The following is a 14,880-nucleotide window of genomic DNA, read 5'->3' on the forward strand; positions in this document are numbered from 1 at the left end:
CTTCTTGGTTTTGTTCCCTGCTTCCACACACATATATATAAAAGAAATCATTTTGATTGCCTCCTTAATGGTGAATATTCATCTGTGATTTTCTGCCCCTCTGTTATATCTACAGCTATCTGTAGTCAAAAACCCTCACTGGCTAAGCAACCCTATGCCTCTCTGTTCCTGAACAAAATAGGTGTCTGTGGTGCCTAGAGTGTATAAATTGAACATTGAATGGAGCTCTGAGCACACACTACTGAGCTGACAGTCTCTGCTGATCTCATATTGACATGTGTCTGGTATTAACACTCAAAAAACATTGTATTTATTTTGAACAGAGTTGTCTGAAGGTGGCTGAGGAGGAAAATTCAGAATTAAACACATTCCATTTTCAAGTATCTAATAGCTATATTTTAATAAGATTTTTTCATTAATGGCAAATGAAAAGACAAGTAATTTTACTTCAGATAACACAGTTTAGTGTGCATTACTAAAACCACTGTAATAATTTTATTTTAAGAAAGTAAGTGAAACTGTCTGTCAGCATGACTGATGGACTTTTCCTTGGGGAGGCTGAGAGAAAATTTCTGTTTCAAAGATGATTTGAGGAACATCTGAAGAATTTCATTTTTCTTTCTCTTGTGAAGAAAAGAAAGCTCTAGTTTTCAGTAAGGAACAGTGGGAAATTCCAAATGATCTATGCCTAAAGAATTAATGTGCAGAGCATGATGCAATAAGCTATCTTGAGAACATGAGGAGTAGGTGTGAAATGTGTAATGAGTTCAGCGGAAATTATTTTTCACATCTAACCATTTTTCAGACTTCAGAATTTTCCTATTCACCCTCAGGAGAAAGCAAGACCTCTCAAGGAATGTTATGACAAGAATGGAAGGGGTGGAGATAGAGAAGCCTGAAATAGTAAGTAGAATAGGGCATTCATCTAAGATTAAGGAGTCCCGGATTGAAATCCCTACCCTGAAATGGACTCAAAGGGCAAGCCCACAAAATTCAGTGAAGTGAGACATAGACACCCAAGCTAGCTTGCTCAGATCTAGTGCACACCTCAAACAGAAGGTGTGGAGTTAATGCTAACTCTACCTGGTGCTTAGAAACAGTGTAAATACACTGGGGAAGGCCGAAGTAGAACAGCTAAGCTTCACACCAGGTCCACAGCAAGTTGGATTTTGACTTCATCATGTAAAAATATTTTTACACCGCCATGTCTGCATTTTATACCCAAAGTATCCTCACTCCCCGGAATTATGCACAGCACACACACACAGATAATGTATTTTGTTATTAATGCCACTACATCACGATCTAATAATTATTAATAGCACAAATAATGTTTGCTGTAGTGCTGTATAAATATTGCTATTTTATTTTATAAATGGCCATATACCACTTGCAATTATTTATTTTACTGCCCTAGTGAAAGCAGTATTTTCTTGGAAAAAAATATAAAATATGAATTTTTAGTTCATATTACTTTGTAAGCATGGTATATGGAGGAACTATTAATACTCTTTATGTTCCTCTGCCTTAGGGCTATTCAGGATTAAAAGAAGTTGTGATCATTTTTCATTAGTAAATGAAAAAGTATGGATTATTAACTCCATGTGCATTCCCAGAACCTTCTAATAGTAATAAGATATAGACAACTCCATTGGCTCAATTTTTTTAACTTTGAAAACAGTAACATTCAAACGCTGAATCCAGGCTTCTTTGAATACTGAGATGGTAACTTTCTGGAAATATGATTATTGTAACAATCCTCTAATGTCCTAGTTTGTCCCCATTAGTAACAAAAATATATTTACAAGTCATCAAACATAAATAATATAATTAGTCTAGGTTTTTTTAAGTATAGGTTTTCTAAATCTGAAAAATTCAGTGGGTTACCAACTCCATTCCTGTTAACATACTTGCTTATACATGTTCTAGGATAAGTGCTCCATCTTGTGTTCAGTATAAATACTTGTTGAAAAGTGGAAGACACTACGTTGTTTTTTTCCGTAACTAAAATATCTGTGTAATAAGATACCAGTTATACCTACACACAGATATAAAAATTTTAAAGATCATATTGAAATTTAAAATGAAGGGAAAGGTTTTGAAGGTTTATATGTATATATATGTCTCTCTATATTTAATTTTATATATATCATAATTTTACAATAAAATAATATATGGTTCAACTCCAAATTGGAAAAAGACCTTTTGGTATATATATATTTTTTATTGGCACTTTAATTAAATTACAATATTTCATGCTGTAAAAGTCCGATGTTTTATGAAAAAATTACTGTAGTTAAAATACACCAATGTGAGTTATAGGAATGGTTAAAATTTGCTCACTTCTTTTCATTATCATTATACATTGTTCATTGTGCTGAATATGTTACCTCACTTTTTTCTAGGCCAGTACCTACCTTGGTAGATCTTAATTCAAGGCTGCTTTAGGGCACAGTAAAAATAAATGTGCTTGTGTGATCTAAGCTGTAACTTTTGATCTAACTATGTAGCCATCTTTTCAGAGCCAGACAGAATGGCTGAGGTTGGAAGAGACTTTGGGGTTTGGACTTTCTCTGTTGAGGGCTGTGGGTCTGCATCCCGTTGAGTTTTCAGTAACCCCAACACAGTCTTCACAACCTCTCAGAGAAACCAAATCTTGCCCTGTGAATGACAAGCCACAAAGTAAAAAAGTTTGTTCTTGTGTGTAAGTGAAATTTCCTGCATTTTATTTAGTGCTCATTGCTTTTTTTTTTTTTTGTCTTGTCACTAGGCTCCACTGAGAAGATCCTAGCTCTGTCTTCTTTACTCTGCCCTGTCAGGTATTTGTACACATTGACAAGATCTCCCCTGAGCCTTCTCTTCTCCAGTCTGATCAGTCCTGGCTTTCCTAGGCTTTCCTCATATGATTATCTAAGTCTTTGATCATCTTCGTGACCTTTTGTTAGACTGACTCCAGTATGTCCATGTCTTTCTTGTGCTGGGGAGCCCAGAACTGGACCAAACAGAGGTGATTCACCAGTGCTGGGTAGAGGGGAAGGATCACCCCTCTTCACCTGCTGGCAATGATCTTTTTTTTTTTTTTTTTTTTTTTCCTACGATACTCTGTCTTTCTTTGTCACAGGGGCACAGTGCTGGCTCATGGTCATGTTACTGTACACCAGCACCTTTTCTGCAAACTTGCTTTCCAGTCTGTCGTTCCCCAGGACTTAGTGGTTCATGGGGTTATTCCTCCCCAGTTGCAGAACTTTGTATTTCACTGTTGAAATGCGTGTGCTTACTATAGACATATTTCTCCAGCCTGATAAGGTCCCTTTCTACAGCTGTCCAACCAACTGTTCTATTAACCAGCCCTTATAGGTCTGCATTGTCTGCAAACCTGCTGAGGGTACACTCTGCCCCATCATCCAGGATATTAATGAAGGAGTTAAACAGTACTGGCTGTAGAACTGACCCCTGTGTTAAAATGTTAGTGACTGGCCTCCAGCTGGACTTCATTCTATTGATCACTTTTTTGAGCCTGGCTGCTCAGCCAGTTTTGGTCATAGAATCATAAAATCATAGATTGGCCTGGGTTGGAAGGGACCTCAAAGACCACCTAGTTCCAACCCCCATGCCATAGACAGGGACACCTCCCACCAGACCAGGTTGCCCAGAGCCCCATCAAACCTGGCCTTTAACACCTCCAGGGATGGAGCATCTACAACCTCTCTGGGCAACCTGTTCCACTGCCTCACCACCCTCTGAGTGAAAAATTTCATTCTAACCTCTAATCTAAATTTCCCCTCTTTTAGTTTAAAATCATCCTCCCTTGTCCTATCATTATCTACCCTAGTAAAGAGTTCTTTTACGTCCTTTTTATAAGACCCCTTTAAGCACTGAAATGCTGTGATGTGATCACTCCGGAACCTTCTCTTCTATAGGCTGAAAGGAGCCATCTCTCTCAGCCTGTCTTTGTAGGAGAGGTGCTCAAGCCCTCTGATCATCTTTGTGGCCCTTCTCTGGACCCGCTCTAACAGGTTAATATCCTTCTTGTGCTGGGGACCCAGACCTGGACGCAGCACTCCAAGTGGGGCCTCACAAGGGCTGAGTAGAGGGGGATAATCACCTCCATTGACCTGCTGGCCATTCCGCTTATGATGCAGCCCAGGATGCAGTTGGCCTTCTGGGCTGCAAGTGCGCACTGCCGACTCATGTCACTGTTGACTTATGTCATGAGTCTATGCAGACTACTCCCTTCCTGTCCTTCATTTTTTTTGGAAATGGTTTCCAGGGTAATTTGCTCCATCATGTTTCCAGGGATTAAGTTGACGCTGAACAATCTGTAGCTCTCAGGATTCTCCTTCTTGCCTTTCTCAAAGACAACGGAGACATCTGCTTTCTTCAAGTTCTTAGGAACTTCTCTCTATGGCCATGACGTTTCAGAGATAATCAAGAAAACAACATCAGCCAACTTCTGCGGGCATCCCACAAGTCCGGGGTCCATGGATTCATGCCTGTACAGTTTGGTTGATGTTCTCTGACCCAGTCCTCCTCCACTGAGGGTAAGTCCTGCTTGCTCCAGACTGCCTCCTTCATCTCAAGTGCCTGGAACTCCAAAGGGCAAATCCACCAAAAAAGGTGGAACAGAAGGCGGCATTTAGTACCTTATCCTTTTCCATATCTCTTGTCAACAGGTCCCATGCCCCATTCAGCATCACACACATTTTCCCTCACCTTCCTTTGGCAGCGAATATACCTGTAGAAATCATTTTTGTTGCCTTTCACAGTCCTTGCCAGATTCAACATCAGATGGACTTCAGCTTTCTTAGCTATTTCCCTGTATACTTGGTCTATGCCCCTATACTTCCACTGGGGTCACTTGACCATGCTTCCACCTCATGTACGTGTCCTTTTTTTGTCTGCATTTAGTCAGGAACTCTTTGTTTATCCATGCAGGCTAACTGCCACCTTTGTTTGATTTTCTGCTTGTCTGGATAGACTATTGAGCTTAGAAAAGGTGATCTTAGAGAGTCAAGCAACTCTTCTGTTGGACCCCTTATCTTTCCAAGTGGGATTTTTCCAAGTAGATCCCTCAACAAATTCTGCTCTCCTGAGGCCAAGGGTTGTGATCCTGCTTTTTCCTTATTCCCTCCTCTCAGGATCCTGAACTGCAACATCTTGTGACTACTGCAGCCAGGGCTGCATGTAGTGTTCACATTCCCAACCAGTCTTCTGTGTTTGTAAAAGCATGAGTCCCAGCAGAGTTCTCTAAAACAGCTCCCTGTATCAGGAAGTTATTATCAGTGCTCTCCAGAAACCTCCTGGGTTGTTCGTGCCCTGATGTGCTACCCTCCACAGGTAGTTAAAATCCCCTGAAAGACCAGGGTCTGTGAATGTGTGACTTCCACATTGGTCTGCCCACTAATCCTGACCCAAAAACTATCAGTTTGCTCAACACAACCCAAGGCAGAGTTCTGTTCATTTCCACTGCTCTCTCATATAAGAACATTTAGATAGTCATAGTGAAGATTGCATACTGATAGACCAGGACTTCTGCTTGGTGGAGAAGTTTGCCTTATTTTATCTAATTGAAGCTAGTGATACCAGTAAATTCCTTTTGTGAAAACGTTCACACCCTTTCTTCATTTTTAAATTTTTTACGTATTGAGGCAACACCACAGATGTTCAAAGGTTAGGTTAAGCTGTCCAGTGTTGGAGCCACATGCTTTGTCTGCTTGATTCCACTCCCACGCAGGGTTCTGTAACAGCCTCAGGAAAGTGTTAGGACCAGCTCCACCTTGCTGAAGAAGAATCCTGTTCACTACCAGTTCATGTATCTTTCTGCTGTTACTAGAATATCCTCGGTACTGCACCCTAAGATCCCTTTACTGTGCCTCTTCAAGAGCAATAAAATAAAATAAAAAAAGCTAATTCCTTCAATGAAAATTGGGACTGACAAGTTTTCAGCTTCCCTTGATGTTTTCATTCATTCTAACAAAAAAGCCTCATTAGAGTGGGGAAAAAATATTGATTTCTTGTCCAGCTTAATCACTCTAGGCTCAAGGGACCACAGAGAGGATTTGACTATTCTAATTTTAAAAACATAAACAGAAGTGTACTGTTTATCTTTAGATTTAGAAATCTGCCGCACTTGGGTTTCTCCAATGCTAAGACTTCTGTACTTGTTTTGAAATTTCTTTGCTGTCTATCCATTTAGTCATGACATTTATTCACATAGCATTTCTTTCCTCCGTAGTTCAACAGCACGATTTAGAGAAGCAGAAGCTCTTTTTTCTTCCTTGTTTCCTCATCTGTTGTTTTCAGATCTCCCTGACATCACTTTGCATAAGTATTCTGTCTTCTAAAATCTGAAAGAAAAAAAAAAAAAAGAATTGCTCTTATTTTTTCTCTCTTGTTCCTGAAACATATCCTAATATTCTCACTTGATACAGTATCTTGTCATTCATTTCAGTGCAGAATGCCTAATATTTAATTTATTTTGCTGTCTTGCATAGTTCTCTCATTCTTCCTTTTCCTTTCTCTTCCCTTACTTCCTCCCTCCAGGTCTTCCTTTTCTATTTAACAAGTGTATGCTTCTAGATGCCCACATTTCTGCCCACACAACTGTCCTTCATTCCCCTAAGTTGTCCTCTATTCTTCTGGGGGGCTGTTTTCCCACTGTTATTCCTTTCTTTGCTGTCACATTCAGGATTAGATCAGCTTGGATTTAAAGTGGAAAGGGAAGTCATATGCATTTAAAAGGTTCTGCCCGCTGAGACAGCACTTTTTCCTCACCACTTCACTTGTAATGCTTTTCATGACAGTCTATGTTTTGTTTGTTTGTTTTCTTTATGTCTTTATTAGCATAAACTTTCCTAATGCTGCACTTTCCCCCACCACCCCTGGCCCTCCTTGTGCTGTTCACACTTGTCCTTTGGGTCTTTTCTTGGTCTCTTCTTATGTATTCTCATATATTTTGATTGGTGGCTAGGTATTTTTAGGTTTCCCTTAACTCCCTCTCTGTTTTTTTTTTTTTTTTTTTTTTTTTTTTTTTTTTTTTAGAGCAGGCAGTAAGACTGCCAAAAGATTACTACCTTGCCCAGAAAAGGGGCTTATGGTTTATGTGTGAAAGGATGATAGTGCCTCTGGAAGGTCCTCTATACCATGACGTGACTCTGTCCCCAAATGGCAGTAACAGATAAGGACTGTCCCAAAGCACCCTCTGTTTCTAATACATATATGTATGCTGATCTGCTCTTTCTATCTATTTTTAAGTAAAATATTTATTGTAACAAACTTAGCACCTGATCAGGGTCTCTGCAGGATGGAGGGATGTTGTACAGAGGTTTGCAATAACTGAACAGTGCTAACTGGGACAGAAACAATTTGGCCAGTTTGTCTTCAGCATTGGTTTAGCAATTGTGGTGGTTTTACTCAGCTGGGCAGCAGAGCTCCACCAGAACTGCTCTCTCACTCCTCAAAGGGCAAGGGAGAGAAAATAAAATGGAAAGGGCTCAAGGGTTGAGAAAAGGACAGCAAGATCACTCAACAATTACCATCATGGGCAAAATAGACTCAGCATAGGGAGATTAATGTAATTTATTACCTATTACTAACAAGCTAGAGCAGTGAGAAACTAAAAGCAAACTAAAAACACCTTTCCCCCATCCACCCTCTTCTACGTCCTCCACCTTAGCAGCGCAGGGGAATGGGGGCTGCAGTCCGCCCCTAATGCTTTCTCTCTGCTGCTCTTTCACGGTCACTCTCTGCCCCTGCTCCACGTGGGGTCCTTCCACGGGACACCATCCTTCCTGAACTGATCCTATGTGGGTTTCCCACATGCAGCAGCTTTTCAAGAACTTTTTCAGTGTGTGTCTGTACCACAGGGTCCATTCATTAGGAGCAAACTGCTCCAGCACAGGTCCCCCATGGGCGGCAGCTCCCCCCAGATCCCCTGCTCCTGCATGGGCTCTTCTCCATGGGCTGCAGCTCCAGCCCAGGGCCTGCTCCTGTGGGGGCTCTCCATGGGCTGCAGCCTCCTCCAGGCCACATCCACCTGCTCCACCAGGGGCTCCTCCACGGGCTGCAGCGTGGAGATCTGCTCCATGTGGGACCCATGGGCTGCAGGGGGACAGCCTGCTCCACCAGGGGCCTCTCCACAGGCTGCAGGGGAACTTCAGCTCAGGGGCCTGGAGCACCTCCTGCCCTCCTGCTGCGCTGACCTTGGGTTCTCACTCGCTCTCCCAGGTGCTGTGGTGCAGTAGTTTTTTTCCCTTTCTTAAATTAGCTCTCACAGAGGTGCAAACAACACCGCTTATTGGCTCGGCTCTTGGCAGTGGCGGGTCCCTTTGGAGCTGGCTGAAACTGGATCTGATCTGACATGGGGTAGCTGCTGGGCTCTTCTCACAGAGACCACCCCTGCAGCCCCCGATACCAAAATCTTGCCACATAAACGCAGTACAGCATTGCACCCAAATCTCCCCCCAGGTCAGGGAGTACCTGAGGCCAGGTACTGTGTAACCACAAAACTCATGCTGAAACTCAAGCAGAAGGAGCATACAAAGCTCTAAGCATTACATTAGATCTTCTATTGTGGGACTGTAGCTATTGTGACTAAGGGATATTTTAATGTATTATATACATTTTCATGTTAGCTGCTACTTTTAGAAAGCAATGTAAATGATGGAGACAAAAGAGCTGTTATGTCTTACAGTTCACAAATACATAAAGCCAGTAGAAAACCCTTCTACAAATAAAATATGTACTTTTTTTTTTTTTTTTTTTTTTTTTTTTTTACATAAGTATCTGCATTTTAAAAATGTGTTATTTATATATTAGACCAATAACTGTTTAAGCTCCTGACAATATTAGGGTCCTGGTGAAGTGCGTAAAAGTGATGGGTGAGTAAATTTGAAAATATATGCTATTTGAAATTGCAAACTTTTGTGCATGCTATTTTAGTATATATGTATACTATTATATCTGATTGGATGACAGTGTTTCTAGGGACAAGTTTTGATGGCGTTTATCATTTCTTTAACAGACTATAACTGATCTGAAGAAGCCATTATAGTCAGTTATGGATATCTGAACTTAAGCAGTTATTGAAAAGTGGATTTCTTGACATGATATATGGAGTCTTTAAATTCTGCAATCTAAATCCTTTGTCCTGTCCTTAGTTAACAAACCACTGAAGCAGTCTTCTGCTCTGAGCCAGTGTCTGTGCTAAGGATATATGTTGTCATAGGAACTGCTTTTAAAATTGCAGAAGAGAAAAATTGCCATGAAGCATCAAATTCTAAATACCAAAATTTAATAATGTGAGCATCATAACTCCTTTCTGATTAGTAAGGGTCTTAGGTTATTTTTTTAACTTTCCCTTAGGAAAGGAAATAGTTATAATATCGGTTTTCAGTTGAGCTAAAAAAAAAAAAAAAAAAAGGGAAAAATAAGCTCATTTTTGCTGATTTCACACTGATAAAATGTATAGTTGTTTTTGTTTGTTTGTTTGTTTCTCTTATATTGAGGAAGAGCTTCTGGTTTGTTTTTAATGAACAAAATATGAGGAGTAAATTATCTTTACTGCACAGAATTTTGGAGTACAACCCAAACCTCAACACCTAAGGATCTCTAGCACTTGAGTTTAGCAGCAGGTACAATTCCTGCTGATGATCTCCAAAATGCCATCATGGTAAAGGTTTATGTCCTTCAGCAAAGACTTCATCCTGTAGCTTTAATCCTGCATGATTCTTCTAGATCATGGGCTCCTGGGACATTGATGACTATTTCTGTTTTTAATCTCCCCATGTAATCAAAAGGATACTTTTTTACTGTAGTCTTTTGTATGACTGGAGCCATTAGACACACTGCAGCCATTAGAAGGAAACTATGGGAAAGAAGTCCATAGTCAATGCACTTAGACAAAAGTGAAAATATCTTTTCAAAGAATAATAAGTGTGTGACTTAAGTGCCTTTGATGGTGCATGTCAGATATTAAATATGTCAGATATTGAAATAAACAAGGAACCTCTGCTGTAGAGTTTTCCTCTAGTACAGACTACACGATTCTTCCTTGATGTGTCTGTTGTGGAAAATTGAATGACTTACTATTTAATATCAGCTTTTTCTCTTTGTTTTTAGCCCCTTGTGAAGCCAACACATTCTTTTGCCACAGTAATATGTGTATTAATAATACATTGGTCTGCAATGGACTCCAGAATTGTGTGTATCCTTGGGATGAAAACCACTGCAAAGGTAATGTGTAGGACTGAAACAGTTAACTCATCAGACTGCATGAGATACAACATATTACTCTTAGTTTCTTGTTAATATCTGTCAGAGGGCTCAGGAGGAATAATTCAGGGTCAGCATGCATCAAGCAAGAGAGAAAATGGAGGGGGTAAAATACAGATGGATTTTTCTTTCAATGTTTACAATTGTTTTGCTTGGTGTTCATTTGTGGTGGTTATAGCTTTTTGGCAGGCTTTCTGATCACTTCGTTTCTGTACAATTTACAATGCAATTAAAAATAATGTTTTAGTTCCTTTGTCATAGTTACCTTTGTAGTGAAGTAGCATATGCATAACAGGTGTCTTTTAGCTGCATGCCATGTCCATAATAGCCCAGGTGGGCTAAAAATCCCAGGTGAAGTAGAACTAACATTGTAGAAAAAAGCAACCAAATCCGTATATAGTCCTCCAGTGAAAATGAAGTGCAAGGACATCACATGAAATTAGGCATAATGTCTATTTCATAGGTAGGGACTGATGTTCCCTACCAGGTGTTAACAATGATTTCTAAATATTACTCTGTATTTAAAAAATAAAATAAAATTAAAAATCATCAGCATCTTTGCTGTCTTCAGAGGAAAAAGCTTAACTAACTTTCATTACAGGCTAGAGAGACAGTTTGCTTTTTTTATTTTTATTTTTATTTTTTTTCCTCCTCTGTTACAACAGATTTGTTCCTGAAAACATGGGTAATGCCAAATTTAGGAACCAATCAAGAAAATATTCAGAATGAGGATTAGAAGTCAGCCCATAAGTCTGCTGAAGCCTGTCAAATCTTGACAAGCAATGCAGTAGGGTAAAACATAAATGAAGTCATATTTCAAATGAACACAACAAAACTGTGACGTGAAATAATATTCTTCAAATGAACTAAACATGGGGAAGAATTATATGTTCGCTGTTTCTTTAGCACAGAAGAAAAAAAAAAAACCTTCCCCTCTCTAATTTCCAAAATTATTTTCATCTTTTAGTTGCTGAGTGTCTTTCTATTGGCTCATGTGCATTTATCCTGTCTTGTATTTCAGACTAGAAAAATAAGGTTTGCTGGTTACAGGGGAAAAAAAAAGGCTGTTTGTTGCTGTGTTGCTTTTTCTAAATCAACTCCTTCTGCAGAGTCTGTGTCAGTCAGAGAAACCCCAAATGAGTCTACAAGAGTAGGAAATAGGGAGTGCTGAAAAGTTCATTGTTGGTATCTAGAAGATTATAAAAAGGTGAATGTTATTTTGGTGTCAATAACTTTCATTTCAAAGGCTTTTTTTTTTTTTTTTTTTTTTTTCTCAAGTCCTTTGGTATGTTTTAGGTTGCCAGGAAAAATTACACTCAACTGGGTGTTAAAACTTAATCAGAGATGTCAAGTCTTGAGATGCCTGTAAGAGACTGATGCGAATGCTTTCAGCTTGGCTCAGTCACTGTTTTATCTGTCTGCAGCCATCTGAAAGCAAATCACGGAGAAATATGCAGAACAGGAGAGTGAAACTTTGTATTATTTTACTGCATACTTTTTATTTTCCTTCATTCTCAATACTGAATTTGCTGGCCAACTTCCTAGCAGCCTCTGAGTAAAGGATAGTAGGTCTGATCAGCTTTTGGATTATTGAGCATGTTATAAAAATTTCTGGTAATTAATAGGTTATGAAAAAAATAAACAACTTGCACACTTTTTTTTTTCTTTACGAAAACTCCTTTCCTTTCTGAATAACTTTTCTATTTTATTCAATTTAGTTTTAGTTTTTCATTGAGTACAGTCAACAGTCCCATTCAGCTCATAAATTGTAGGAGTTCAAAAAAGTTCCCAATGCAAAGAAGAATTTATTTTTAAAACATGTAAAGGCTTGTTGTTTAATTTATCCTAATGTTCTAGCAGTATATATCTACTAGAGAAGACAGTAAATAACAAAAGAAGCTCCTGCAGAAATCTTAGGGGCTTTAACAGGTGAAAAGACTGTGATACTAAATCCATCTGTTTATTATGGTGGTTGCTTTTTATATATGAAATAAGAACAACAAAACCACATAAATAATTATTTCATCTAGTTAAAAGAGTTTGAAAAAAAAGCACTAACCAAGCCACTAAGTGGAGTCATGTGTTGTTTATTTGGTTTTCATGAATACTTGATTTCTTTTTTCTTTCCCCAGTAAGACTGATTAATTGAACTCAGACATAGACTAGGCATGGCTTTGCAGTAATCTGTGAACCCCTCATGGCTGTTATTTTTGAACTGCAACTAATTCTGTGCCTTTTTTCTTCTTTATTTTTATTATTATTATTTTTTTTTTTAACACAGAAAAAAGAAAAGCTAACCTATTGGACCAACTTACCAATACCAGTGGGACCATAATTGGGGTGACATCTTGCATTGTTATCATCCTCATTGTTATCTCTGTGATAGTACAGATCAAGCAGCCTCGTAAAAAATTTGTCCAAAGGAAAACAGACTTTGATCAAACGGTGTTCCAGGAGGTGTTTGAGCCTCCTCATTATGAGTTATGCACCCTCAGAGGGACAGGGCCTACAGCTGACCTTGCTGATGTTGCAGATGACTTTGAAAATTATCATAAACTGCGGAGATCATCTTCAAAATGCATTCATGACCATCACTGTGGATCACAAGTGTCTAGCACTAAGGGCAGCCGTAGTAACCTCAGCACAAGAGATGCTTCTGTCTTGACAGAAATACAACCCCAACCTGTAAAACCACTCATTCAGCCCATGAACAGGAGAAATATCCTTGTCATGAAGCATAGCTACTCACAAGATGCTGCAGATGCGTGTGAGATAGACGAAATTGAAGAGGTACCAACCACAAGCCACAGGCTGTCCAGACATGATAAAGCTGTTCAGCGGTCAGTATCCATAGATTTTTGATGAAGACTATTGTGTAAGGACTTGATTGCCCAAACATATTCACTCTTTATTCAGTAAAGACATATTTTCTTTTCTCTCTGTTTATTGTTTAAATTTCTGTTTCTTGATAGTACATACCATTATATTATCTTTCTCTGTCTCTCTCTCATCTCTGCTCCAGTTTCCTGGAAGCTTCTGTATCTGTTTTACCTTTCTATGTGATATCTTTCTTTTTCTTTTACTATTTTATATACATGCCCACATGCATTCATGCACTGGTCAACAGAGAATAGGTACATTTTTTAAAAAACCAAAGAAGATTTTGTGCAAGTCTAGTTTTTGACAGAGCCACATGCATGTGGTTTCCTTGAAACTGAGGTGGCCTTGAATATCATCCACTGTTGGTCTAACATTTCAAAATCAATACATCAGTAACTATAAAAAACACATCTACCCATTTTGATTTACACAATAATGAGAATCATTAACCTGGGGTAAGGAAACCCCTTTTCCCATGAAACATTATCTTTTATACAACAAATGAAAATATTTGCAAAACATTAATGTATGTGTTCCATTATTGATCACAGCATGTTTATATATATAAATATATATTAATTGCAATATGAGACAGAATAGTAAATAGAGAATGCTCCTATATTTACGTAGAAGAATATAGTTAAAAGGAATCTTTCTAATCAATGAAAAAGTTGAGTATGATATTTTTAATAAAAGAGCTATTTCTACTGTATATTACACTCTGAATGACTGTAAATATGAATGGTTAAAAGTAAAAGAAAAAGAAAAGGAGAAAGAGATATGAACCATTTATTTGGAAAAGCAAACAAACTTTTTATATATATTTGTGTTTTCTCTTGCATGCATTATTTATGCACTTCTTGTGACTGTTTACATGCTCTCCATATTTTCTTTGCGCGTTAAGGCACTTCTATCTCTTAAAAACAAGTTATTTGACTATTTTAACCTAACTGCATGCCAATGTAAATTTCTTCATGAATATTGATCAGATTATCAATGTGTGCAGTTTATTAAGTATCTATATGCATATATTTCTTTTTTTTCTATGCAAACATTATTATTTTGAATGAAATAGCCATAACATTCCAGGTTCTGCCTCATTGGGTCTCTAAGCAAACATGAGTCTGAGTACAACACAACTAGGGTCTAGGAGACAAACTTGAGGTAAGTAAACATACCTATACAACAAATGAACCATCTGTTCCATTCCATTTTATTTGTTATGTTGTTAAAATGTCTGTTAGTCCTCAAGCTTTACACCATCTTGTTCTTGCACGGAGAGAGCCAGGTTTTAATAATGAGAAGATTGAAAATCAGACAGATGACCACTTCAGCACTGTAAACTACGCAAAATCAAATTCCTATCCTAATTAAATTCTTACTCTTGACTGTAGAATCAGTTAAATATAATCCCCCCAAATATTATCTGCATTCTCAACATATCATAAAGACAGATGCTTTGCATGGCTCTAGAGTTTTATTGATTTTTAATTTATGAAAATAAAATTTAGAGTCCCAGCATGAGAAACCGTAAAATTTGGCAATCTAACCCAAGCCATGAAGATATGGAACAACTTGTTTTCAGTTTGTTTTACTCATTCAACCTTGTGAAGTATATAGGAGTACAGGAAGAGTATGTAGGAGAACAGATAAATTTAGAGATTCTGTAGCACTAATGTTAATTTTTTTGTTGTTGTTGTTGTTTTTGAGTCTTTTCCTAGGCTTTTC

General features: G+C 38.3%; 1 protein-coding gene across 1 annotated transcript in view; it reads left to right on the forward strand.

The window, feature by feature from the left end:
* NETO1 (neuropilin and tolloid like 1) overlaps positions 1-14,302 on the forward strand; it is a 70,590-nt gene extending 56,288 nt beyond the window's left edge. Inside the window, exons 8-10 of the mRNA XM_035550574.1 lie at positions 10,120-10,233; positions 12,554-13,112; positions 14,242-14,302. Of these exons, the coding sequence (XP_035406467.1) occupies positions 10,120-10,233; positions 12,554-13,112; positions 14,242-14,302 (734 nt within the window). The remainder of the gene's footprint in view (positions 1-10,119; positions 10,234-12,553; positions 13,113-14,241) is intronic.
* The last annotated feature ends 578 nt before the right edge of the window (positions 14,303-14,880 follow it).

Source organism: Cygnus atratus, chromosome 2 (genome assembly GCF_013377495.2).
Source record: "Cygnus atratus isolate AKBS03 ecotype Queensland, Australia chromosome 2, CAtr_DNAZoo_HiC_assembly, whole genome shotgun sequence".
NCBI lineage: Eukaryota > Metazoa > Chordata > Aves > Anseriformes > Anatidae > Cygnus > Cygnus atratus.